Source organism: Fulmarus glacialis, unplaced genomic scaffold (assembly GCF_000690835.1).
Source record: "Fulmarus glacialis isolate BGI_N327 unplaced genomic scaffold, ASM69083v1 scaffold24669, whole genome shotgun sequence".
In the NCBI taxonomy this organism is placed as follows: Eukaryota; Metazoa; Chordata; class Aves; order Procellariiformes; family Procellariidae; genus Fulmarus; species Fulmarus glacialis.
In genome coordinates, this window is record NW_009231790.1 from 46,411 (window position 1) to 70,784 (window position 24,374).

A 24,374-nucleotide genomic window follows, 5' to 3' on the forward strand; every position below is an offset into this window, starting at 1 on the left:
CCCCACCCCCCACCCTCGCGCCCACCTCCCTCCCCCTTACTTTCTAATTACATCCTCAGTTTAACTCAAAATACCTGGGAAGTGTTTCTGCTGAAATAATTTTCCACAAGCCCAAATGTTTGAAAGAGCACGTGCCCAAACTTCGCAGTAACGGCTTTTAGGCAGGCAAATTTGACAGAAAAGTTAAAGAATTTGCTTTTTCCCCACATCCACGTGGGTTGGGCACTTTCTGAGAGCACGTCTCTCGGGGCGAGTTGTGGTACCACAGCAGAGTGCTCGTGGTAGAGCAGGGCTTCACGCAGGGACGTTTCGCAGTCGAGTACGTACTCACCTTTGTTTCAAGCAGATTTTCATAAATTGTGATGAATGGAATACTTTCAGTGAAGATCTCCAACGCTTTTGGAGATCTTAATGTTTAAATGGTATTAGCTTGTCCTTTTTTTAAAAAAAAAAACAACAACAAAACAATAATAGATCAGTATGATCACTCTTACACCCATTTTTTGCAATACATAGTTACTGAAGTGCTATGACTTGAGTGAGTGTGAAAAAACTGAGACGCGAGATTAGCAAGAGAGCCAAAGCCTATGAAATTTCATTTTCCTAACAGGGAGAATGCACTATGAAAAAGTTGATGAATTATTGTGATAGCAGGATGGTGTTACTTGCTGAGTTATGGACATACTTTCTGAGATTAGATGCCAACCTCAGTGTATAAATAAGCCTTTTGTTTTGGTGTGTCTTTTATTTAATAGCGTTTATTCCATTTTAAAATAATAATTATTCATGCTTCCATAGCAAAGTGGAAGGCTATTACGTGATAGCTGAAGAATCTCCCCGTATCTCAGGAAATCCTTTCTTGCAACATCTATTGTTGGGTTCTGACTTCTGTAGAACTTGTGAAGGAGTAATTAGAGTTGTCGTCTTGTCCTATTTAGCCAAGTAGGAAAGAAACAGGACACCTTCAGAAATATTTTACTGAGTATTTACAAAATCACTTTGAAATCATGTTAAAGATGAGAGAAATAGTTTACACTTTTAAGTTGGGAGCAAGAAAAAGATGTGGTTGAGCTTAAATATGCCTTTTTATATTAAAGAAAGAGAGGTAAAGAAGTGCAGAATCAGCTGGTTAAAAGTGAAAAAAGTGTGGCTGTAATCTTACCTGCCAGCAGCAAGGACAAATATCCAAGGTAGTGTTGGGAAATTGTTCTTATTTTAGCAGTGTGCTGGAGCAGAGGAAAATATTACTAGGAAGAGAGGAAGAATATTCTTTAGGTCTTTCTGTATGTCTTTTCTTTTATAACTTTCTAGTGAGGTTAATTTGAAGAAAAGACTGAGGTTATCTCAGGTAAAATATGAATTTTGTAATCACAACCATTGTTTTTATATATAAGTGTGTGTATTTAAAAACAAACATCTTAGTGCTAGCCTAATGTTAAGGTTCCAAGTACAGTCTCATGTTCAGTTGTTAAAAGTATTCTAAAGTGTTATTTAGATTAACATTTAATGGTTGGGTATCTCCCCTGATAATTTTTAACCATTTAACTTTGTGCCAAGAGATTTCACCAGCGTTTGGATTATCAAGACTGAGATGACGTTGTTTTTCTTTTGCTTAAAATTGTAGTGATAATTCCTTGAAATGCTGGTGGTAGGGTATTTTTGACCTGGGTGGTTTTTTATCTGGAGATGTAGGGTATTTCTGACCTGGGTGTGGTTTTTATTTTTCCCTGGAAGATCTACTCAAGTGTATTTAGGTAATAAACATTGCTTAATTCAGATGTTCAAGAGTTCAGCATCTAAATGTTCTGCAGAGTCTCACCGAGAACTTCCATGTCCTCTCTGGGAAATGGAGCCAGAACAGTTTGTGTATGAAAGAGTGGTGTAAAGGCTGTGACCTCGTGAGGGAGCAGGGAAAATACAGTGTAGGTAAGGAATAGAGCAAAAAGTGGAGATTAAGCATTAAACCAAGAAACTGCTGTGACTTGGGGATGGGACTTGGAAAGGAAGCTCCTCAGGGAAACTAAGTACTGTCTGTGAAAGAATTTGAGAGTGGCTGTGAAAAGCCTGTGGAGCCTAGAGGTATTTAGGCTGAGGAATGTCATTTAGTCCCATCGATCGGGAGCACTGGAGAGGCCAGTCCTGCAGAAGGGGTCAGTGGGAGGGGTGGCATGGGCTGAAGGGTCCATTGAGCATGAGTTGGCTCTCCAGGAGCCAGCGTTCCTTATTACCCCCTGCTCTAACTGTGGCCACTCTGCCTTTCTAAGGTAGGAAGGAGGGAGGATAGATGCTGCTTCTACACTGGATGCGTTGAGTTTACAGCCCTATTGTGTTTATTTGGCGTATTACTTTTAGCTCAGTTGATCTTCCAGCTGGTGGTCTTGTCCTCAGAACTATTACAAACATCATCAGTCCTATCACGAGACAGAGTCACTGTATGTGCACCTTAAACTCTGACTCCAGTGTCATGCTGAAGCCTTCAGAGACATTCAGCTGGACACACTAATGGAGATAACAAGCTTAGCTTGCTTTGTCTCCGTACCTTTTCTCAGTTTAAAGTTCCTGCCACCACACTTAGTCCTATTTTTTCTTCTGGCCTTGTTCTTCCTTTTCTGTTTCCTCTAGCTTCTTTTTGACCGCCCTGTTACCCACTCAAGTGAAGAAAACATTTCCAAAGACATGCTTGAAATACTTTATTCCTCAGACAGACCAATGTTCCAGGCATTTCTTAGCTGTACTTTAAACAGTTATATTCAGAGATTCACGATCCATTTTTAGTATGCTGGTTTAGTAATAAGGACACAGGCTTTGTAAAAAGCTTTGTTCCTCTCCTCTTTGTCTATAGGCTAAGATAATTGAAATACAGTCTTGTCTTGCATGGAGGCCAAATGAGCACGTTAGCAGAGGCTCTAAATTTTTCATGTCATCAGCAACAAGCTGCATAAATTTCATTTAATAAATTAATCTAGGATGCATAAATGTTTCCTTTGAACCATCCTAACACACAGATGAATGCCATTTGCGCAGAATATCTGAGGAATGGTTTCTTCAATCATGAACATCAACTTTTCACTTTATGATATAGCTAATACTCACAAATGGGAAAAGGATATGAATTTAACCTCCAAGTAAAGAGTGGGTGGAAATCTTCTCGCTGTACCATTGCTGTTTACAGAGTTGTTAACTAGACAGATGGGTATTTACGCTGTCTCCTTCAGGCATCTAACTTGTGTGTGATTCAGAGTTAAAAGCCTGAGCTCCCTGTATAGTCAACAGAATCAACTTTGGGGGGAGGAGAGAGAGGGGAGATGATTCCAGGAACATAAACTGGTGCTTGCAGTAAATAGCAAGTCAGGCTGCGAATGCCTGTGAAGTCAGTTCTCAGTGTTCAAAGAAGGTCCTTGGATAAACCCTGAATCCCTAAACAAAGACTATGTACAGTAAATTCTGTACCAGAGCCTGCTACAAACAGGCATTTGCAGTGACTCAAGGTATATTAGTTTGAAAGAAACATTTCTGTTTGCAGACCGCGTTGGCTTTGCTGGAGAGGTGGGCTGGGGAGGGGAGCGGGACCTCCTGACGGTCGTCATGGTGCTGGGTGTGGTTTAATCACAGGGATGCAACTTCATTTCCAGTATGTTGGTGACTTTAAAAACAAATTTACTCATGGCAGGAGGATTGGGAAGATAGGAGAATTGAGATGAGGTTTGTGCTGCCCATACTTTAAAAATATTAAAATTCTGGAAAGCCTTTGTAAGTAAAAATTTACAGATCAGGTGTATCATTTTATACACAGAGTGAGACCACTCAGGTATATTGTTGAAGTGGGGAGGGTAAATCAAACTGCAGTTTCGCTGATAGACCAACTTGTCTCTTTTAAAGAATTTCTTGCAGTTCTGAGTTTGCAGTTGAAATACAGTTATTAGTGGTTGATTATAAGGTGAAGTATAACAGGAAACACAGTTATGCCAATTAAATTATTGCAGCCTGCAATGACAGAGAAAGTAAAATGCATTTGTTACGCATATACATTACCCTGTATGTATTTGCTACTTTGGTGGTAATATGTGGTTCTGCATTGATGTATTTTTCACTGTCCCATTTGCCCTTGGCTCATTACAGCCCTTTTATCTTGGGAGTACTTTGTGTTCCAAATTACAGCAAAATCTCAAAAAAAAAAGTGTACTTTTAAAATCCATTTCATTTATCTGCTGCAAAGTAGTTCTGGTATGCTCCCATGCCTTGCAGTGAAGATTCCTCTCTTCTGCCCAAAGTTATGCTAAGCCAGAGCCCAGCATGATTAATACTCGATCCTCCAGCCTGTTGTATCAGATTACTTTTAGAAGCAGTATATTTGCGGAGATGGGTAATCCCCATATCCTCATGAAACACGCACGTTTATTTATAGGCTTAGGAGACAGAAAATGCTAGATTTACCAGGGTTGTTATTTGGGGATAGATCATATCCTGTATGCTGTGCTGGGCAGAGCTTAGGGCTGGTTTTGAGCAGAGTAATGATAATGAAAACACCTGATTTACAAACACTTTAAACGCTTATAAGATAGAATTGCTGCACAACAGACGTGCTATATGGATGCTGTACGAGTGAGTTTAGTTCAGTTCTTTGCCATGACATGTGTAACTTATCGGTGGCTTCTCCAGCCCTCAGAAGTTCAGTCATGCCAAAATAGCACTAATAAAATCATCCTGCCATGCAAAACTATATTTTTATATAGGTGTTACTTACAATATTTCTGGAATTGTGGACATAAATTTACATGAATTTTCATACTTTGGTGTCAAATATTTATTGTAGCAGCTACATTTTTCAAAGAGGTAGTGAGCTAACTAATTTCCTTTCCCTCCTTTGGGGACTATAAAAAGAATTTCAAAGGCATACTTGTTCTTGAGAACAAGTTGAAATTGTTCTAAAATTGAAAAGCCTAAACTTAGTGTGTGATGTAAAAGCAAAAACTGGATAGTAGAAGGTCTTGTCTATATTAGGGACTTCAAAAAGGTATTGGCTGATATTGATTACATTACAAGTATTTGGCTTCTGAAAATATCTTCTGCAATCAGCAGGCTATTTACTGTAGATCTCTGTTCTTCAGATGTACTAACTGAACCCATGCTAACAGCAGCATGATTTCACTTTAAGGCTTTATTAGATTGTCTCCCGTTTTAGCAGGTTGTTCTAAAGCACCTCCACATTTACGTGCTGTTAAGTCTGCCTGCGTTAAAGGCCAGCGTTCAACAGCAGTTGTTGGTGTCCTGCAATGGGATGGGCATGATCCACATTGCCAGAGCTGTTTGGCAGTCTGCGTGTACGTTGGTATTTATGCTAGTGAATAGCAAAAGACGGTCACAGTTCTTGGATTAATCTGTTTTTAGCTTTTTCTTAAGAATTTTGTCTTCTCTTTTCTCTTCTCTGCAAGAGTAAGTAAATATTGTTAAATTTCAGTTAAAAGCAGAAATTTAAGAATAAATTGTGTCATTCTGGTGATGGCTTAGTAAAGCAGCCGTTGGCCGTTGCCTTGAATATGGTTCTGCCATATTGGTGCGGAAAGAATTAAAAAATGAAGAAGTCATGTAAGAGGAGATCATAATTTTAGAATGCTTATGTTACTTCATAATAACAGTGTTTCACGGTAAGAACAGCTATATGGGGTCAGACAGTCCTGCTCGTTTTAGTGTCCAGGCCATGGCTGGAAATAGGAGCAGATGCGCAGGGAAGAGAATAAGAGATTTTCATCTTTGGGAGGGCAAAATGAGGAAACATCTAAGCCACAATGAATACAATCTGATTATGGTAATAGGGCCCGCACTATTATTTAATGAATGTTTCTTTTCAGCGTCGCCCCTAATTCCTATTGTGAATATCGTGTTGCTTGTCTGTCTGAAATGTATAGTACCTAAAACCGTCTGTCTTCTGGACACGTATATGCTGGATTTGAGCAGACATTTTAATGTAATCTGATGAAGTGCTAAGCATCTAGGGGTAGATGCAGAAAGACCTCAACACGATACAATTTTTAAAGGAGGTGATTTTGTTATATCATTCATAAAGGCACACTCTACCTCAAAGAGGAGACAGAATCCATACGGATTTATGAAGAATTAATGTAGTTTTCATGCGTCTTCCTGTGATGAAGAAATCCTGTTGTTGCTGAAAACCAGCATGGTTTTCTTCCTTTTGTTGGTTATGCATTAATTTTTTTTCCTTTAAAAAAAAAACACCAACAAAACCAACAACAGTACAAGAATGAGAGAGAGGGAGGAGTGGAAGAGAAACGGTGGTGCTTGGCAGCAATTCTGAGAGCAGGAGGTTCAGTGAGTGTTCACCAGTGCAGTCAGATAGCCACTCGGTCACTTCATGTTATTTGTACAGGAAAGCACGTTCTGTTGATTACAAACGTGGGGCACTTGTTAATATTCATTAGGGAAGATGGGTCTTCTTGGTCTTTGAAGTTGAGGGAAGAAAATGCTCTCGTCCCCGTCCTTTCTCTCCTCTCCTGTCTCTCCACCTGCTCCCTGTCAGAAATCTCTAAAAAGCAAAACAAAAACATCATGGGGAATAATGTGCTTTAAGTGGTGAGGTTTTTTTCTTCCACGAATTTGCCTTTTATAAAACACCTCCCCTCACACTGCCTTCCTTTTTCTTCCCACGTAGCAGACTGGGGACACCCCTCCTGCGTGCAGAAGGACCGGTCCCTTTTAGCTCTTTCCACCTCTTAAATTCAAACCCGTTGCATCTATAATATAAATGCTGTAGGTGAAGAGATTACTAAATAAAACTAATTACTTTGGTTGGGTAAACTGGTGACGTATACGTGTATGGTGTAACTGGCTGAAGGGGCAGGATCTGTCTCTTGCCCCCTTCCAGCACACATTCCCTGCTGCTGCCGTTGCTGTTTCTTGTCTTCAGTTAAAAAAGTGAAAACCTAAATAATTGAAGTTCCCCACAACAAACTGTCTCACCCCAGACCTTACAGGGCACAACCAGCTGAAAATCCAGTAATTAAGAAAAGAAAATGTTTGAATAAAAAGACCTTTCTTGTTGGCACGATTTCTTTTTAGTCAGATCTGATTTATGAAAAACCTCTAAACTTTTTTTCCCGTAACTCAGGCAAAGCCTTTACCATTAGTTTAGGGAAGAAGAATTCTTCCGTTTAGGCACACTAAGGACATTGATAGCGTCTGAAAAGAAACCAGTTTTGTACACAAACCTTGGGCAAAAACCTGACTTAAAGAACTTTGTGTAAGGATCCCGGGCCCAGTACAGATAATGTATGCCTCCTGGGGGGTTAACTCCTAACTTCAGACGTCTGTTAATGAGCGCTTTAGTATTATTAAATAATGTAGGTACGTTAAACCGTGGAATATTGCATCTGTTCTACTTGCTCCATTTTCAGAAGGACGCTCCCGGCCGCAGCACGGATGACACGTTTTACTTTTAAACCCGGAAGACGCTGATCCATAGTTTGAGCAAATGTGTTCTTTTTTACTTTCCTTCAAATTTTAAACCCGAAAGCCACGCAAACAGCTAATATTATTCCAGAATTGAATGCTACAGCTTTAAGATAAGGTGCCGGGGCGCGTGGGCGCACACACAGCCGGCTCCTCCCGTTTGCTTTTTTTTTTGTTCTCACGCTGAAAATAACCCACCATATTCATAAGAGCATTTTTTTTTTTCTTCCATCCCCCTACCCCCGCCCTCCGAAATCCACCAAAACTGAAGAAAAATCCAAGTGACTGTTCTTAGCAGCTGTGTGGCCCGGAGTTCAGTGGGGAAGCGGCTTCCTGCCGTCCCTATTCATCACCTGCTTCAAAGGCCGCCTGGCTGCTCCAGTGTGCAGGCCAGGTAGGGTGCCATTGTGCGCAGGCGGGGAGGATTAGTATCAAAGCTGCGGCAACCAGGCCCTCCGTCTCGGGCTGCCATTCAGGCTAGCGGGGAGAGGCTAAGGCTGGCCAAGGTCACAGCATCCAGTGTGGTGCGGACTGGGAAAGGATCCTGAGAATAGAGGGCTGCTTATGAAATCGTGGTGCAAGCTTGCAGCACAGCAGGTGCCCTTCTGGAACACATACATCTGTTTATGTTGGGGTAGCGTAGCTGACAACGGGATAATAGAGCTTTGCTTTTTATAATTTTCTTTCTTTTTTTTTTATTAAAAGAAAAAAAGACAACTGTATATACGACAGCGTCGAGGAAAATTGAAGGAAGCGCTTTCGCTTCGGAAATCATAAAGAAATCTTTAAAAGATGTAATTGCTGGGGTGGGGGGGTTGTGTGTGTATACTTAAGCGAAGGGGAGAGCAGGCTGCCTATTAACCATTTAGGATCCTCAGCCCTGCTGATGAGCAGCAGCAGGGTACGGGGGGACTGTACGTAGAATGCGACAATGCAATTTTTTTTTTTTTTTTGTACGCTCCGACATTTGTACCAACAAATTGGTTAAGGATGCGCTGGATTTGCTCGGTTGTCTCCATTGTTGGAATTGTCTGGAGGAATTCTGTCACGCTAACGGTGGCTTTTTAAAAGGTGAGGTAATAGTGACGTAAAAATAAAATTGCCAACTTGATGAAATTAAGGGGAAAATTAAGCTGTAGACGAGTTGTCATGACGACAAGGATGTTCTATTGATGAACTGTACTCCTCACTGTCCAATCAGATAGTGGAGCTGAAGCTGGAGCATGAACAGGAGAAGACGCACCTATTCCAGCAGCACAACGCAGAGAAGGACTGCCTGGTCCGAGACCATGAACGGGAAATCGAGAAACTGGAAAAACAGCTTCGCGCTGCCATGGCAGAGCACGAGAGTAAAACTCAAGAATGCAGGAAACGAGACGGACAGGTAATGATCAATAATGTTTGAAAGGCGTACGCTTATTAGAAAATGCTAATAATTAGTGTTTCCTGTTTGCCAGCATTGTTGGTGATGCACGCTGTGTGAGCATTTGCGAAACTGGCACATAAACGTGATTTTGGTTTTCTTTCTTTTTTTTTTTTCCGCTTCCCCCCTCCCTTCTCACTGCTGAATAGGGCTTTAACTGCAAAAACCACAGGTAGCCAGATTAAAAATCCCATGGTGCGCTATAACTTGGCCTATTTATAATCTTGTCTCATTTTCTTTCATGATGGATTTGTTTAAGAAAGAAAGGTATCTGTTCTTCTCCCCCCCCAGCCCTCACACTCACCCCTCCTTTTCTCCTTCCTGGGCAAATCCATATGAATGATATCTGCTTCATTCGTATGCTTTTTTTGTTTTAAATCTCTGCAGGTAACTCACAAATGGCTTTATTTCATTTTGTTCATGTCTTTTTGTTTCAGTTTTGTATTCTAGATTTGCATTGTGTGTTTGGCTACGTATGTCGGATATTTGATAAGATGATGTGGGTTTGGGGTTGCTTACCATCACGTTTATTTTCCTATACACGCATGCACCCCTCCCATGCTCCATCTCTGTGGTCACTGTTGGAAGCCATTTGGCAGAATAACCCCCAGCTGGGGTAGCATTTGACTCTTCAAACTTCTGGATGAAATGCGCACTGTCAGCATGGAAAATGATCTTTATGAGTTTTCAGTTCAAAAAACATCTTCTTGCATTTTTTCGATACATTTTGTGACGATGGCATGGTGTATTTTCCTAAGAGCCTATATTAAAAAGGCCTGCAATGGCAATATTTAAAAATTTAAGGTGATTTTTGTAGTTTAAAGAGTATTCAGAAAATAATCTTTACTAATCAGCATTAGAATTACTTATCATGCATGGATTATTTTATACCAAAACTGGACATTTTGGTAAGGCACCTTTAACGACATATGTTTTCCGCGCACCACCGCCTTCCCTATAAGATGTAAGACTGACACTGAGGCTTTTTCATTTTACTTTCCAGCAGACTAGTAGGCTGTGTCTTTTACTGACAACCATTATGTGTAGCTAAACGAAATTGAATGTTTAATTTTTAAATTAATTTTTTTTGTTACCTTTGGACGACTTAAATTCTATCGAAATCTGGCTTAAGTAAGTCTATTGGAAAACAAACGGCTTGTTGGGGGAGGATGAGGGATATATTGCAGAGCCAGGACTTATTTCTCCATTTCCACCACTGTGGTTTTCCAAGGAAAAGGAGAGATACTTTTGTGAGAACGCTTGGGAAGAGGATATTCAGGTGGCTTCTGAAAAATTAAACCTTGCCCTTTATTCTCCGCTTTATTGTAGGAGTGAACAAAGACTTAAATTGTTAAAGGGGTTGCTTTTTATCTTTGCATTTTTTTTCTTTGGCCCAAGGTAGATGCATCTTGGCTCTATAGCTATTTGCGAGTGCCTTTTCAAAGTTGTATCGTCCTCTCACCTGCATTCCTGATGTTGTGTTTGCGTACAAAGGCAGAGCTGTAGCACTCGGGTTAAAAAACAGTTTTAGAATTAGATATAGAATTATTCTTTCTACACGCCAGCGTTCATGACAAATATTGTATTGCTCTGTATAACACTGAATACAAAGGTAAAGGGACTAAAGCAAATTCAGAGAATCTGGGAGGTGTCTTGTAAGTATGTCTCTCTATTTAGTTCTGTTGTGGGTCATTTCTGGCAAAGACTCAGCTCAAAGTTTGGTTGTGCTTTCTATTTGCAACGGGATATATAATGCTACTACAGGTGCTATGTAAAAACCTGGAAATTATCGCGCTATTAGGAAAATCTGAACAGTCCGAATAGCAAAAACTTTGGCCTTTTTACAGGGTTTTTCTTTGTAGTTTGAATATCCCTGTACAGTCATTTGAATGTTGCTGCCATGAGAATGACATGTAAATCAGGGAGGGAAATGCGGTTGCCTTTGACTGGAAGAGCTGTTGTTTATTTAAATTCTAGTAAGAATCTATCTGCTTTCAAGGATGCATATTTTTTCCATTTTGGAAAATAAATTGTTCTTCATTCCTTCCTCTGGTCTTTGTATTAGAATTCACTTTTGTCTTTGCAGTGAGCTCAATAGACAATACTGGTGTTTCTCATTGAATTATGGCACATATTTTTAATAGAATTTTTTAATCTTTGCATGTGTTTATTAAAATACGTGGTTTGGAAATCTAACGTGACTAATGGCCAACATCCTTTATGAAACATTTGGCGGTCTCTTAACAAAGATATCACAGTGATTTAATGAGTTTATGTAGACATAGGTTTTTAAAAACCTGTTAAAATTGTACCATGTTTGACAGCAGTAATTTTTAGGACTGCTCTATATTACAGTGAAGGTGCTATGAGACAGGAGAAGAGGCCATTTTGCTTCGCTAAATGAAAAGTAGATTTGCTGGGTATTTAAAAAAATTTCAATAATAATTAGTGTTAATCACATAGGAGTAGCTTGGTTTGAAGGACCTATCTGTTCAAGTATTTGGTGAATGATATGAAAGCACTGTTATTAAAGGTATTTTTTCTTAAATCCTTTTCCATATGAAAGAGTAGCAAATGTTTAAAATAGGTTTTTCTTACTATATTACTAAAGACAGCTATGATTGAGAACGGCGGAACAATTTATTATAGTGTTACTGAGAAGATTAATTTATTTTTTATTGCATATCCAAGGTCTCTACTTTCACGTAGGTCTTCATCTACTATAAAAGATCGTATACAACATGGTTAGATTTTATTCAAATATGAATACATTTATTAATGCTTTACTCAGAACTAAAGTATAAAAAGATTTCAGTGCATTGCCAGATTTTAATTAAATATAAGATAACGCTACTGCTTCTTTGAAATATAAACTTAATATATTTTCAGGAAAGGAACTTGATTTACGTGGATCACCTTTTGTATTTCTGATGAATTTCTGAATAACAATTGCATTCCACTTTAGCTCTTGGTTGTATCCATTTCTAGGAAGCTTGCTTTGATTTTTTTTCACCTAGGGTTGTAATGCTTGGGGAGGAGTAAATTGACATGTAGGTCAATAAAAGTCAAAGCAGTACAAAGGCTTTTATACCATGCTGTGTTCTTGTAGTCTTTTAAATCCTATACGTTTTCTATGAACTGCCATAATATTGTTATTCTTTAAATAGTAGCCAGTAATACAGGAAACTTTTTTTAAGAAAAAAGATACTTTTGAATCACTACTTCTATTTAATTTAGATTTTTTTAATATTATCTGGATTATTTTTTTTACGAGCATTTTTAAGCTATAGTTTCATTGGTCGTTCGTTCCCCACCTCCCTAGATCATTTTAGTGCATACATTAGTTCCCAAAACAGGGAAACTCCTTGGATGATAGAGATCTTCCTTTTGTTTTAACAAAAACAGCTTTGCTACTGAATTGGCGATTTTCTGAAGCAAGTCTTCTGATTACAGAGAATAATACATCTAGTTTGCCACTGCGAAATAAGATAGCAAGGAAATTTTAATAAGCGATGCTGTGGTGCCAGTTGCACCCTTGTATTTTCCCTTTACCCTGCGAATGTCATTCTCTCCCCAGCATCTGGTGCCCTCAACCAGCTCAAAGATTTTGCTGTTTCAGCTGACATACAAAGTTGGATCATTTTCGTGCTTGTTCTTTGACCGTTGACCTTCGGGCAAGAAGAAGAAAAAAAAGTACTCCTGTAACTTCAAATATAGAGCTTTACACTAAAGCGAGGCGGGGGGGGGAAGTTTCTGTGAGGAAACTGAATTCTCTTTCCAGGTTCTGTTATGAGATAATTGGCAAGTCTGCTTTTTTCATCCATTCATAATTGGGTCAAGCTTGAACGCTGAGGCCCGTTTTTACCTGTATTTGTCACTGATGTCACAGTATTTAGATTTAACATATACTCTTTATGCTCTCAAAAATGAGGCTGCTTTAAGAAAAGATCACTGGTGTTTGGGGGTGTCTTAGGGCTCTCGATAAACCATTACTGGTTGGGAAAGGAGAACTCGAGCAGTTCTGAAGTCATGTGAACACACACATTGAGAATGGAAGCTCTTATAAAAAAAGAGCAGGCTGGAGGTGGCGAGAAGAGTTAATAAGGTATTTTCCCGTGGCTGAAGTATCAGTTTCCTTTATCCTCTCTTGCTTTTTGCACTTCTTGTAATCCCCTTGGCCTTTACCATCCCGGTTTGCTTTACCTTCTCAGAAATTGGCAGCTCCTTCCCTGGGCCCAATGTATAGGGTATCCTTTCACTTCTCTTCTGGCTTCTCCTCTTTGAAAATTTGCTTCTTTGCACTTGTAAACAGTGATCTTTCTGCAACTGTTGCTTTGCGCCTGGTTTTATCTGAATTAATTCCAAGCTGTTTGAGCCTGTTGAGTTAACAATTAAAAAAACCCCCAGTAATGATGATTATTTTCATTCCAGCAAGAATCGTTATTTTTGTTCCAGCAAATCTTTGGTATATGTTTATGGTTCTGTATAGATAATTACTGTATCAACAAATAGGGGGGAACAGAAGAGATTTATCTTGCCTCCATGTATGTAGTCAGTCTGAAGTGGTACTGTGCTGATGTGTTTGTCTGATGGAAAGCTTTATCAACTATTGACAGGAGAAAATACAGAAAAAAATTAATAGGAATACTATATACTTGTTTAATGATAACTAAATACCCCAGCACATGCACAATTTCTGTCTATGTGTAAATATTGCTGTAGCAGTGACTTTTCAGTGCTATACTAATACAGAGGGAATTCAGGAGCCTTTGTTTCACAATAGAAGACTTCCTTAAACTTTGATCTGAAAAACCCTATTGTTACCGTACAGATAAATCACTGATCAACTCTTCTACTTCATGTAATTGTTCTAATATCTCCAAACACCGGTTTCCACAGAGATATTCTTTTAGTATCCTTGGAAGCAGTTTGCTTGATGGTGTCTGGAGGGTACAGATAGATGGTAGCCTCTGAAGCACTCAGATGATGATGGTGCTACTGAAGTCACTTCTGTATACAATTTTGGGTAAATAAATTCTATGACTCATTTTTTCTTTGTCTTCTTTTTCTTTTCTCAATAGAAGATGTGTTTGGCATGAGAAGAAATGCATTGTTTGCTATGCAGGCTTTCTCTGCAGACAATGTAAATGATGGAGTTGCAATCTAAATATTTGTTTGTTATATTTTACTTGGAGAGTAGCTCTTGGGCTGACAGTCAGGCTTCTGTAGACAGACAGCCGTTCCCTTTTAGCCTTTCCTAAACAAAAGCTTTTGGCTATATTGCAGCATGTTTAATTTACCACCAATCAACCCAGGATAATGAACATGACTGTTGATGTAAAATATTTGAAGTACCAAATATTTGTTGCAGCACTTGCATGGTTTTCCTTGGTTGTTATTCATAGTCTGCTGACTCGGGGTTGGGATGGATCCCATTGATGGGGAATATCTACTAAAATCAAGGATCCGATGATGGCTCCTACAGAGACATTCAAAGTGGGCTTTAACTAATAGCGTTGCTGTGAAGTCGGGAGTTCAGTGAAATGGCCAAATGCACCAGTTTCCTGGGGGAATGCTCAAGTACTGCCCCAGTCGGGCTCTGGTAATCAGCACAGCTAGCGTCAGCTGTACTGGAGTAAACGCAGAGGAGCTGAGGGAAGAATTTGGGCTGCAGCATAGACATCATCTTTGCGATTAGAGGAAAAAATGAGCCTTTGCTCTCAGACTGAAGCACACAGTTCAGGCTCAGGGTTCCCTCCGTCAAGGCGAGGTCCTGGGCCTCCTCCGCACCTTCCCCTTCCCAGCTCGGATGAAGCCACCTTGCCACGTTTGCTGTTGTGCGTCAAGCACTCTGCTGCTTCTGTTTGAGGTGCCTTTCAAAAGTCTGTTGAACAAGCTATAAACATCTGCCGCTTCCTCGCTTAATGGAGCCATCAAAGTGTTCTCGTGCTGTAGTGGGTGATCATCTATGATCTCTTCCACATTTTTCCTTGGCTCTCGCTTTTTACGATAGGACTGAAATTAGATAGTGAGGAATTCAGTGCAGGAGGTGTGACTTGACTTGCTCCTCTGTCCTTTTATACTTCAGGCTGTTCAGCATTTGAAATATTTACAAAAGACATTTTTGGAAGCCATACATAATGGTGCATAAATTATCATTTGCTGATTAAAAATGTTAAGTTAGCTTAGGAGAGAACTGACATTTTGTGCTGTCTACAGAGTATGTAAAAGAAAGCAGTTGCCATAGAAACTAGCTCATCACATAGTATGAACTCTGATTCTGAGATGGAGTTCTTTTCAGTTTATATAATATGAAATTGAATATATATGGTAGTTGTTAATACACTGTAATCAACATTTTATATTCATTTTTTGTTTTAATTTTAAATATCGGCAGCTGAAAAGGTGAAGTGTGTAATTTCACTTGTGTAGGGGCAGGGTGTATATCATATGGGAGTAATTTTATTTTATACCAGTACTCTTTGTTTAGGAAAAAGTGATTATTTCCTGTACAGATGTTAATAAACATAGAATAATTTCTCTGAGAAAAAATGAGATCCATCTTGCTCATCTGCAGGGCAAAGGATCTTTATGCCAGTTTTTAACACATACACTAGGTGTGGCTTTGCATATAGGGTTTGCGTGTGATTGTTACAATGATTAACACTAATAGACAGTAAGCTATGCATAGTGTGAAATTATTTTTAAAATTAAAGTTATGTAAAGGAATACTGAAGTAATAAATGATCAAGTACATTAGTAAACACAAAACAGGTGATAGTAACTAGTGTTTGAGATGGTGTAACAATTTCTAAGCAGAGAGGCAAAAATACTGTGTTACTCTTCTGCAAAAATAGTCAACTTACAATATAAGCTCTTGATTTTGAAATAAAACAAGCACGCACTTCCTCTTTGAAGTTCAGTGTATGGCAAAGCCAGATTCTAAAGTTGCTTTTTGATATTACTTCCAAGTGTAAGAGTTGAAACTTTCTCTTTTGAATGTAGTTTCTGTGATATTAGATTGTTCCAAATATTACTACTAAACTTGTTGTTTGGTAAATGTCTGCTGTACAGAGAAGGGGGGAGCCTACTCACAACATTAATAATGTTTTTTAGTTCTTTTTTTAGAGTTGTCTTATAATTTGCTTGAGAGAGTTGTTGAATAGAAGGAATTGGACTTCCTCTAATCCATAAAACAAGTACAGCAATTTGGAAAACAGCAATGATATCTACTTCAGACATTCCACTGAATGGCTGAAGGGACATGCTCTAATGGGAGATCACTGAAGTCTTTCACAGCATCATAGAATAATTTGGTTTGGAAGGACCTCTGGAGGTCATTACGTCCAACCTCCTGCTCAAAGCAGGTCTAACTTCAAAATTACATCATGTTGCTTAGGGCCAAGTCCAACTGAGTTTTGAAAATCTGCAATGACGGAGATCTCACAACCTCCCTGAGCAACCTACACCAGTGCTTTACTAATCTATTGAAGTTTCTTTTCCTTTGTATCCAGTTGGAATGTTTGTTGTTACAATTTGGATCTGTAGCTTCTTCTCCTTTCACTGCCACCTTCAAGAGTCTGCCTCTGTCTTCTCTACAATTCCTCTTTACACTCAGTTGAAGACAGCAATTAGATTCCTCTTTAGTCTTCTGTTCTCCAGGCTGAACAAACCTAGTTTGTTGAACTTCCTGAAGGTCCTAGTGGCCCCATTCCTCCCGCTTGCACAGTTTGAGGTCCCTGTGAATGGCAACCCTGATCCCCAACATACTGACCACTTCCCCCCAAGAGGTGCCATCCACAGTATTGCATGGGGTTCATTGTGTCCTATCATCCAGGTCATTGATGGAGATGTTAAGCTGTATCAGCCCCATTTGACCTTTGAGAAATGCCACTTATAGCTGGTTGCCTGTTGACTCCTACTCTTCAAACCCAGTGGTGCAGTGAGTTCTGCACTCACGTTGTAGTCCACCCATCCAGTCTATGTCTCTTCGGTTGGACTGTATAGATGCTATGAAGGTCTGATTCGAAAGCCTTGCTAAAGTCAAGATAAAAGACATTGTCAGTTCTCTCCTTTCCACGGAGTCGGTCATTTCATTGTAGAAGACAATCAGTTTGGTCAAGCATGATTTGCCCTTGGTATATCCAGGTTGGCTGTTCCCAGTGACCCTTTTATTCCTCATGTGCCTGGAAATTAATTTCATGGAGTTTTACTCCATAACTTTTCCAGGGATGGAGGTTAGGGTGTCCTGTCTATGACTACCTACTAAGGTCCTATGTATTGCAAATCAAATAGTTAATTTTTTTAGACCATGCTTTTTCTCTTGTCCCTGCTTCTAGAGAAAGATTATCCAAAATCAGTTTAGTCTCTCTTCCTTAGATCAGCAGATGTTAATTCCATTCACTCACTGCCACCATAAATCAAATTTTGAACAGTAGTCTAGCTGTTAAATGATTTATCTGATAGGAGAGATTTTATGATCCGTTCAGTTCCTCAATTCAAAGGTATTATAAATATCAAATGAAAGAATGAAACACTAGAAGAGAAATTATGACAATCTGTAGTTTGGAATGTTAACACCACTTGTTTTGGCAGTATTACTTGTCTTAAAACAATAGGATCCATATGGATGCTAATTTTCCCAATTTTGTGTAATAAATACAACCTCTTTATGGTTTAAGTAATGATATTACTCAATACCACTGCAGGGTCCAGTAGACGGTTTCATGATGAGGTAATAAATAGCAATTTTGGAGAGCTGATTATTTGTATTTTTCTTTTATGTGGTTTATGATGGGGGAAGAAGAAATCACAAAGCCAGTGAAAAGCCTTGCCCTCTCCCGTCGCTGACATACTTTGGCTGAAGATATGTCAGTTGAGAAATATGAGACCATCCATAAGCTCCGCACGCTCCCACATTAAAGTATTATAGAGAAACCTTAAAGTGGAAAACCAGTAACAAATTGCAGCTGAGATGCTTATGGCATACTGCACTGTCCTGGGCGCCCTACCGCTGCTCTGCTTATTCCGCCGCATATTGCTTTAGTCGGAAGAAAAATGGAAGACTTCTCTGGTTTTCCTCTATTTCATGGACAGGAGCTATGAGAGTTAAAAAAACCCCCAAACCCTGTGATGGGTTATCTGCGGATCTGAAGATGATGTTACTGGCACAGACACCAGGCTGAGTACTTTACTGTTAAACATCTCTGCAGCTGTTTGCCCACTGGCCCAACCCCGCTCTCTGTAGCAACTCTTCGAAGTCTCCCTTTCTGCCTCAGATGTTAGGAATTTGCTAACCCATCAGCTGGAGGGGTAGCCAAGTGCTCTGCACTCTTTCAGCACCGCTCCTCACGCCAGTGCCGGGCTCGGTGTGTCCTCCCATCTCCCGCCCTTCGTCTCAGCTCCAGGAGGCAGTTTCTGATCTGCTCCTTCCAAGCTGCTTGACCTCTCTTTCTACCAAAGCACCGAATCTTGGTATGCCACGCCACGTGCGGTGTAGGCTTGGTTTTGTGTCCTGCCAGTTGTGAACAGTAACAAATACCTGCCAGGGAAGGTCTCCTGACCAGGCTCCGTGGCATGCCCGAACCAAAGAAATGGGGCAACTCGGCACAATGCAAGGAATCGTGTTGGACCTGGGTGGTGGAGCCTGTTGGTGACTAGTTGTGGGCTCTGGTCAGCCCTGCTGTGACCCATCTCCTCCGGGGAGTCAGCTCAGAAGAGACCATTGCCTGCCTCCTTTTCTGAACTGGGATGCTGCATTTGGTCCTGGGGCAGGACCAGCTGCCCTGGCAGAGCCTTGGAGGGCCCACGTAGTCTTTTGTATCGCTCCTCATTTCTCATCCTGATTCGTTATCTCCTTGTCTCTTCTGCTGCCATTTTGTGTTTCTGTTTTCCCTCAAACCCAGGTAAGAGCACGGATTTTAGGTTCTCCGTTTGGGGAAATTCCAGGCAGAGAAAGCTTCGTGCGTCCTCAGCTATAGGCTTTGGACATGTGTTAGGCATGTAGGTTCAAGCTTACAGAACTGTATATGCCCTTCTTGCAAGTTGTCTTTTTTCCTTCTTGGAAACCTATCTTTTTTCTATTTTTTTCTTTTTTTTTGTCTTTTTTTTTCTTTTTTTTTTTTCAAGAAACAAATTAAAAAGAAAATACATAGTTTTAAAATACAGTATTTTCAATATGAAGTCAGACAGCAGAGCTGTTCTTTGGTCCAGTCACCTCTGAAGAAATGATTGTCATCTTTAAGAAATACTGTTTCTTCGTTTTGAAAGAGTGGCACAGACTCTGACAGTGATTTAAGGTCTTTAGTGTTGATTTCATGCGAAAAAATATTTTTCACAGTATGACTTTAAAGTAGACTTTTTTCCCCCAATTACTCTACATGTTGGCAGCAAATTAGCTTTGAGGGAATATTGTGCACATCATAGTTCTCTGTTGATGTAGTGGGGAGTCATTTTTGGATCTTTTAGCTCAGTCAGACCAATGACTGACATTGTTCGTGTCTTCCCTTTCTGTAGATTTGAAAGACTTTCTTTTGACAGGGAAGGCGATGTGGAAAAAAAGAAGCCAAGGTACAAGAAATGATTGGCAAAGTGATGATATCATCAAATGTTCAAAGGCTTTGCAAATTGAAGCTTATTAGGCTGACATTTTGTCTTCTATTCAGCCCTAATTGGAATCATGCCTGGGTGCATGATGCGGAAGGTACTTAATACCTGAGTGTTTATCATGACAAAATGACAGAAATCGATGTCAAGGATGCTGTAGATTTCTGTTTAATGGAGGAAACAATGTACTTCAAACTGCAATTACATATCTCATGGTAATTTGTATTCATATGTATGAAAGTCCTCCTGAAATACTCCAAATAAGAAAACTTCATTTTTGGCCCCTAAAATATTGGCCTGATTGTGAATATTCCATTTTCAGGTTTTAAAGTTTGTTCTTCAGAGTTCATAAAAACAACACTGGTGTATTTTTTTTTTTAAAAAAAAAAAAAAAAGACAAAAAAACCTGACACAGTGTTTTTACTTGAAACAGATCTGAAAATCCCACAAAGAGTGAACTTCATCATTCACTCAGGTGATACAGTTCTTCTAAAGTTGTCTCTGACAGCTTGAATTCTTTCGTAGTCTGTGCTTTCTGCTGTATTGGCGTCTGTAAAATGAATTTAGAAAAGAGAAATAGTGAGGAAAATGATTTTGGAAAGGCAGCCACTGCAAAGACAGAGTACGCTGGAATATTTGAAAATAGCTGCATGTTCTCCTGCTGCATTTGGTATCATTAGGGATTTCTGAGTTCCCGGTGCCTGCCGCTTTCAGGGGCGCATGCCTGCTGTCTGGGATAGCACACATGACCAGTGTGTTCTGCTACATCTTCGTCTTGGACCTCACGAAGTTGAATTCAGATCTTCAATTAAACCTCTAGTATAATATAAAATTAATATTTATTCAACAGTCCATGGAAACAACTAGCTGTTAGTTGAAATCATTACCTGAATTACTGTTTCTAATGAAATACAGATTGATCGTTGCAAAGTAATGTATTTAAAAAAAAAAAAAAAAAGAAAAAAAACCAAAAACACAAATCAATGTGGTCTGCATGCTCATAGGAATTACTGGTTATTATGTGCATTATGTGACTGTTACAGCTGCCTGTGTGTTACTGTAAACTCCAACAATCCTGTAACTAATAAGATGTTGACAAGCAGTAGTTTAGGGGCTGACGGTAATTATTTGTATTGCTGGAATGCTCTCAGGAGTCTGAGTCTATGTTGTGTTAGTGAAAATATTTAACAACAGAGAATTCCTGTCCCAGTAAGCTCATAACATAAATGTGCTTATAGGGTATTAGAAGTGGGTGCAGCAAGCAGAAGGTTGAGGACCCGAGATAAACAATGAAGTTTATCAGCAGGTTGACATGGTTTGAGCAAGAAAGCAGAAGACACAGCACGTGAGCCGCTTCCCTCAAGTGGCTCTGCTAATGACATAGTAAAAATGCCTTTCCATGATTCGTCTGTAGCATTAAGAGACATTTAAAGTATATTGGATACTTGCCATATCTGCAGTTGCTGCTGTTATCAAAGGTTTCTTATGTGACTGAATAGAAAAGGAAAAATGTTTGACCGTAGGTGGGAGATGAACACATGAAGAACAATTTTGTCTGTTCAAAGTTTGGGAGCCCTTATAATGATTTACATGCTTGTATAAATGCTAGTGGGTTCAATCTATTCAAGTTACATTTAATAACAACTAACTGTAAGCCTTCTAAAACTATGTATTGTATTGATTTCCTTGTAGGAAAGCAAATTTAAAGAATAATTTGTTATTTTGATCTGTTGGATACTGTTGTTGGGGAGTGGAGGAGGAGAGAATGGAACAGGACCCAAGCTGTCAATATACCATTGGTGATATTAGAGAGAAAATACTAGTTTTCCTGAAAGGAGAGAGTGTGTGTGTTTGTATGTATATATGTATGAGTATGTGTGTGTATGTATTATTGCCCTCTAATGGATAGAATCTGAACGGCTCAGCTTTGCATGCTTATCTGGGTTTCTGTAGCAAAACATTATTTTCAGGGTGTCTGATATTTCCCATTTTAAAAGACTCTTGTAATGTTTATTCATAAGTCTGATACATCTTTTGTGGGTGATGTTCCTTTAGTTTGTAAAATTAATTTGAAATTCAGTAGAAAGTTCCACAGCTTAGAGACGCGCCTTTTCTTTGTTCTCTGAAGTTTTATTTCAGCTAAATTATAACTGCTTAAAATTCGCTGCTTTCTTTTCCTATTTTTACCATAATGCTAAAATAATAATTAAATACGAACAGAAGGTACCACGTGTGTGGAGAATGGCAACGTCAACGGCCTTTGGATGAGTAGAGCTCGCTCCCCTTGCTTTATTACATCCAGAGCGTGCCCGTCTCGTAATGCTCCTGCCGAGAGCCCCGCGTGACCAGGATCTGCCCAGCTTCTGAGGTGTGGGTGGAAAAAGGAGTGAGACCTTCATCTCACTTCTCTGGTCGACACCCTAGCTGCAGCGGGTGTTCCCTGCGGCCACTTCCACCCCATCCTGCTGGGCAGCTTCCTGGCCGCTCGCTCGTCTAGTTTGTTTTCTAGGAAAAGTGGCAAAAGTCTGTAATGTAATGTTTGTAGATGAAGGCTTCAAATCTTGATGAGATTCATGATAAAGTCAAGTATTCTAGTGATGCATGGGAGATTGGGTTTTGTTTTGCTTTTTAAATAAAACTATCTTTGAAGGTAACTTTAGAATAACATGAGAAAGAAGGCTGCAGGTTAGATGGAAATTGGATTTACAACTGTTTGTACTGAAAGGAGTCCACTTCTACATGTTCTTTATAGTGGAGTCCTAACACAGTCGTATTTTTCCCTAGCAGGACTCTGTTTTCATTCAATAAATACCTTTGGGAGAATTACATTTCAGAATTGCATTTCTTCTCTCTGCAGCCACAGACTTTTCCTTTTCAAAATTTCCAGCACTTGCTTTTGCAGTTGGATAACTATACGGTGTTCTGAACACATAGCAGAACATTTGTTGCTAACAGCTTTCTTCATCTCCAGTTGCAGATGCATGCAATTTCAGAGTAACAGTGAGTATCCAACAGTTATCTTCCTCCCCTCGAGGAGGTTCACGATGGTGGTGGTAGGCAGCATGGTTATTACAAAGAGGTTCCTGATGGACATGGATTGCAACAAGCCAATTATTCTTACGAAATTATCTAAATGTTCCGGGGAGACCAGCGACTGATTTCACAAAGCTCTGCTAAGGTACCTCCAATCTCTCTGTACACTAAGTTTTAGCTGAGTCCATCATATTTCTGTTTCTGATCCAGTTAACAAACTGAATCTAGGTTGGAAGAGCAGCAAGAACAGTACATTAATCAAATTCCCTTGTAATGACTGTGTTTTCATCTGAATGACTTCTCTAAGGTGTGATACAACGCAAGGCATGCAGTACTGGCTTTTCCTGTCCCTGCCCAGGGCTGGGGTGCTTCCCTGGGCTCTACCTGCTCAGCTCGGCAGGCACGCTTTCACAAAAGACTGTTGTAGTGATCTGAGAGCTTACTCCTGGGAGCAAAAGAAATTGTCCCTGGGTTTTGGGCTACTACGTTTTCCATTCACGGTGAAAATAGAAAAAAACTTGCATATGTTAACAGAGAGATGAAGGATTTTGAAGGAGCATCTTCTCAGCCCAAGATGGGGACTTTATCTGCATTTATAAATATTGCTGGTTTTCTTCTGAACATGATGTTTCCTAGCAATATGGTTTTTTCTGAGAAAAGTTATTTTCCACTTACAATACATTGGCAGCCATTGTTTGTATTGTTTAGGATCAGTTGAGGAATTTTTCTAAATGTTATTTTGATTTGATGACTTTGTTCATCAGTGAATTATGAAAGCTCTGATTGTTTAGTGCACAAGAAGGGTACAATACATTACTTGGTCACATGCTCACTTAATGCATGCACATTGTGATGACAGTAGTAATAGCACCATTAAAGAACAAAAGGTAGCAACACATAGTAGCTCTGTATCTGGCCAATCCCCTCAAATTACCATAAATATTTGAGCAATCCGAATAGTTTTGGACTCTGTAGTAAAGCTTTCCTGTTCTTATCTGGCACTGAAGGAATGTGGAATAAAGTATTCATTTAACAAAGTATAAAAATATGTATGCTATGCAGTTATAATCATGTGTCATTAATCAGAAAATACTGCAGAAACTCTGACAAATTAAAAACACAAGGATGTGTCTGCAAGGGCTTTTTCAGTCATTAAAAAGCTGCTTCACCTCTCAGGCAAACTATTTAATGGCAACTTCTTGCTCAGTGTACTGACATCTTCAAAGGCTCTGACATCTGTCGGCCTTTGAACTACCATTAAAAAATATTATCCCATTTCCATTCTTTTATGCCCATTTTTTTAATTATAGCCCTTCTTTCAAGTTAGGAACATGGTTGGTTTAAATGATGCTGTCCTTTCGTTTTCAGCCACCCAGCTGCGGTTTGAATAAATTGATGTAGAATCAAAGGCGGGACTTTAAAGGGAAAAGGTTTGATGGACTTGGACTCCGAACCAGATGAGGTTTTATGATGAAAAGGGTTTAATCCCAGCACAGGCATCACTTCTATCAGTCGAGCAGTACAAAGCGATTCATATATATAGGTTCACGAGAAATGATCTATTTTTTTTTTAAACAGCACAGATCTCTTCAGGACTTGCAAATGTGGCATTAGCTAATATTCAGAGAGCTGATTTCCTTTCATCCACCAGAAGCTTATGATTATAGTACAGTTCTCGAATTGGAAATGAGAGCTGCAACACAGATTTAAAGCTATGCTGTCTGATTTGTATTCAATATACATGTCACTGCGGGACAAGCTAGTCTAGGCCGAGCTGGTTCAATAAAGGGAAAAACAGTTTCAGCATCTGAAATTCTGCGGGGGGCTGGGGGGAGGTACCAGTTAATTC

At 39.5% G+C, this 24,374-nt stretch overlaps 1 protein-coding gene across 1 annotated transcript in view; it reads left to right on the plus strand.

Annotated features, from left to right (window-relative positions):
- CEP112 (centrosomal protein 112kDa) overlaps positions 1-24,374 on the plus strand; it is a 138,401-nt gene that overhangs the window by 38,508 nt on the left and 75,519 nt on the right. Inside the window, exon 12 of the mRNA XM_009584694.1 lies at positions 8,666-8,848. Coding sequence (XP_009582989.1) covers positions 8,666-8,848 — 183 coding nt within the window. The remainder of the gene's footprint in view (positions 1-8,665; positions 8,849-24,374) is intronic.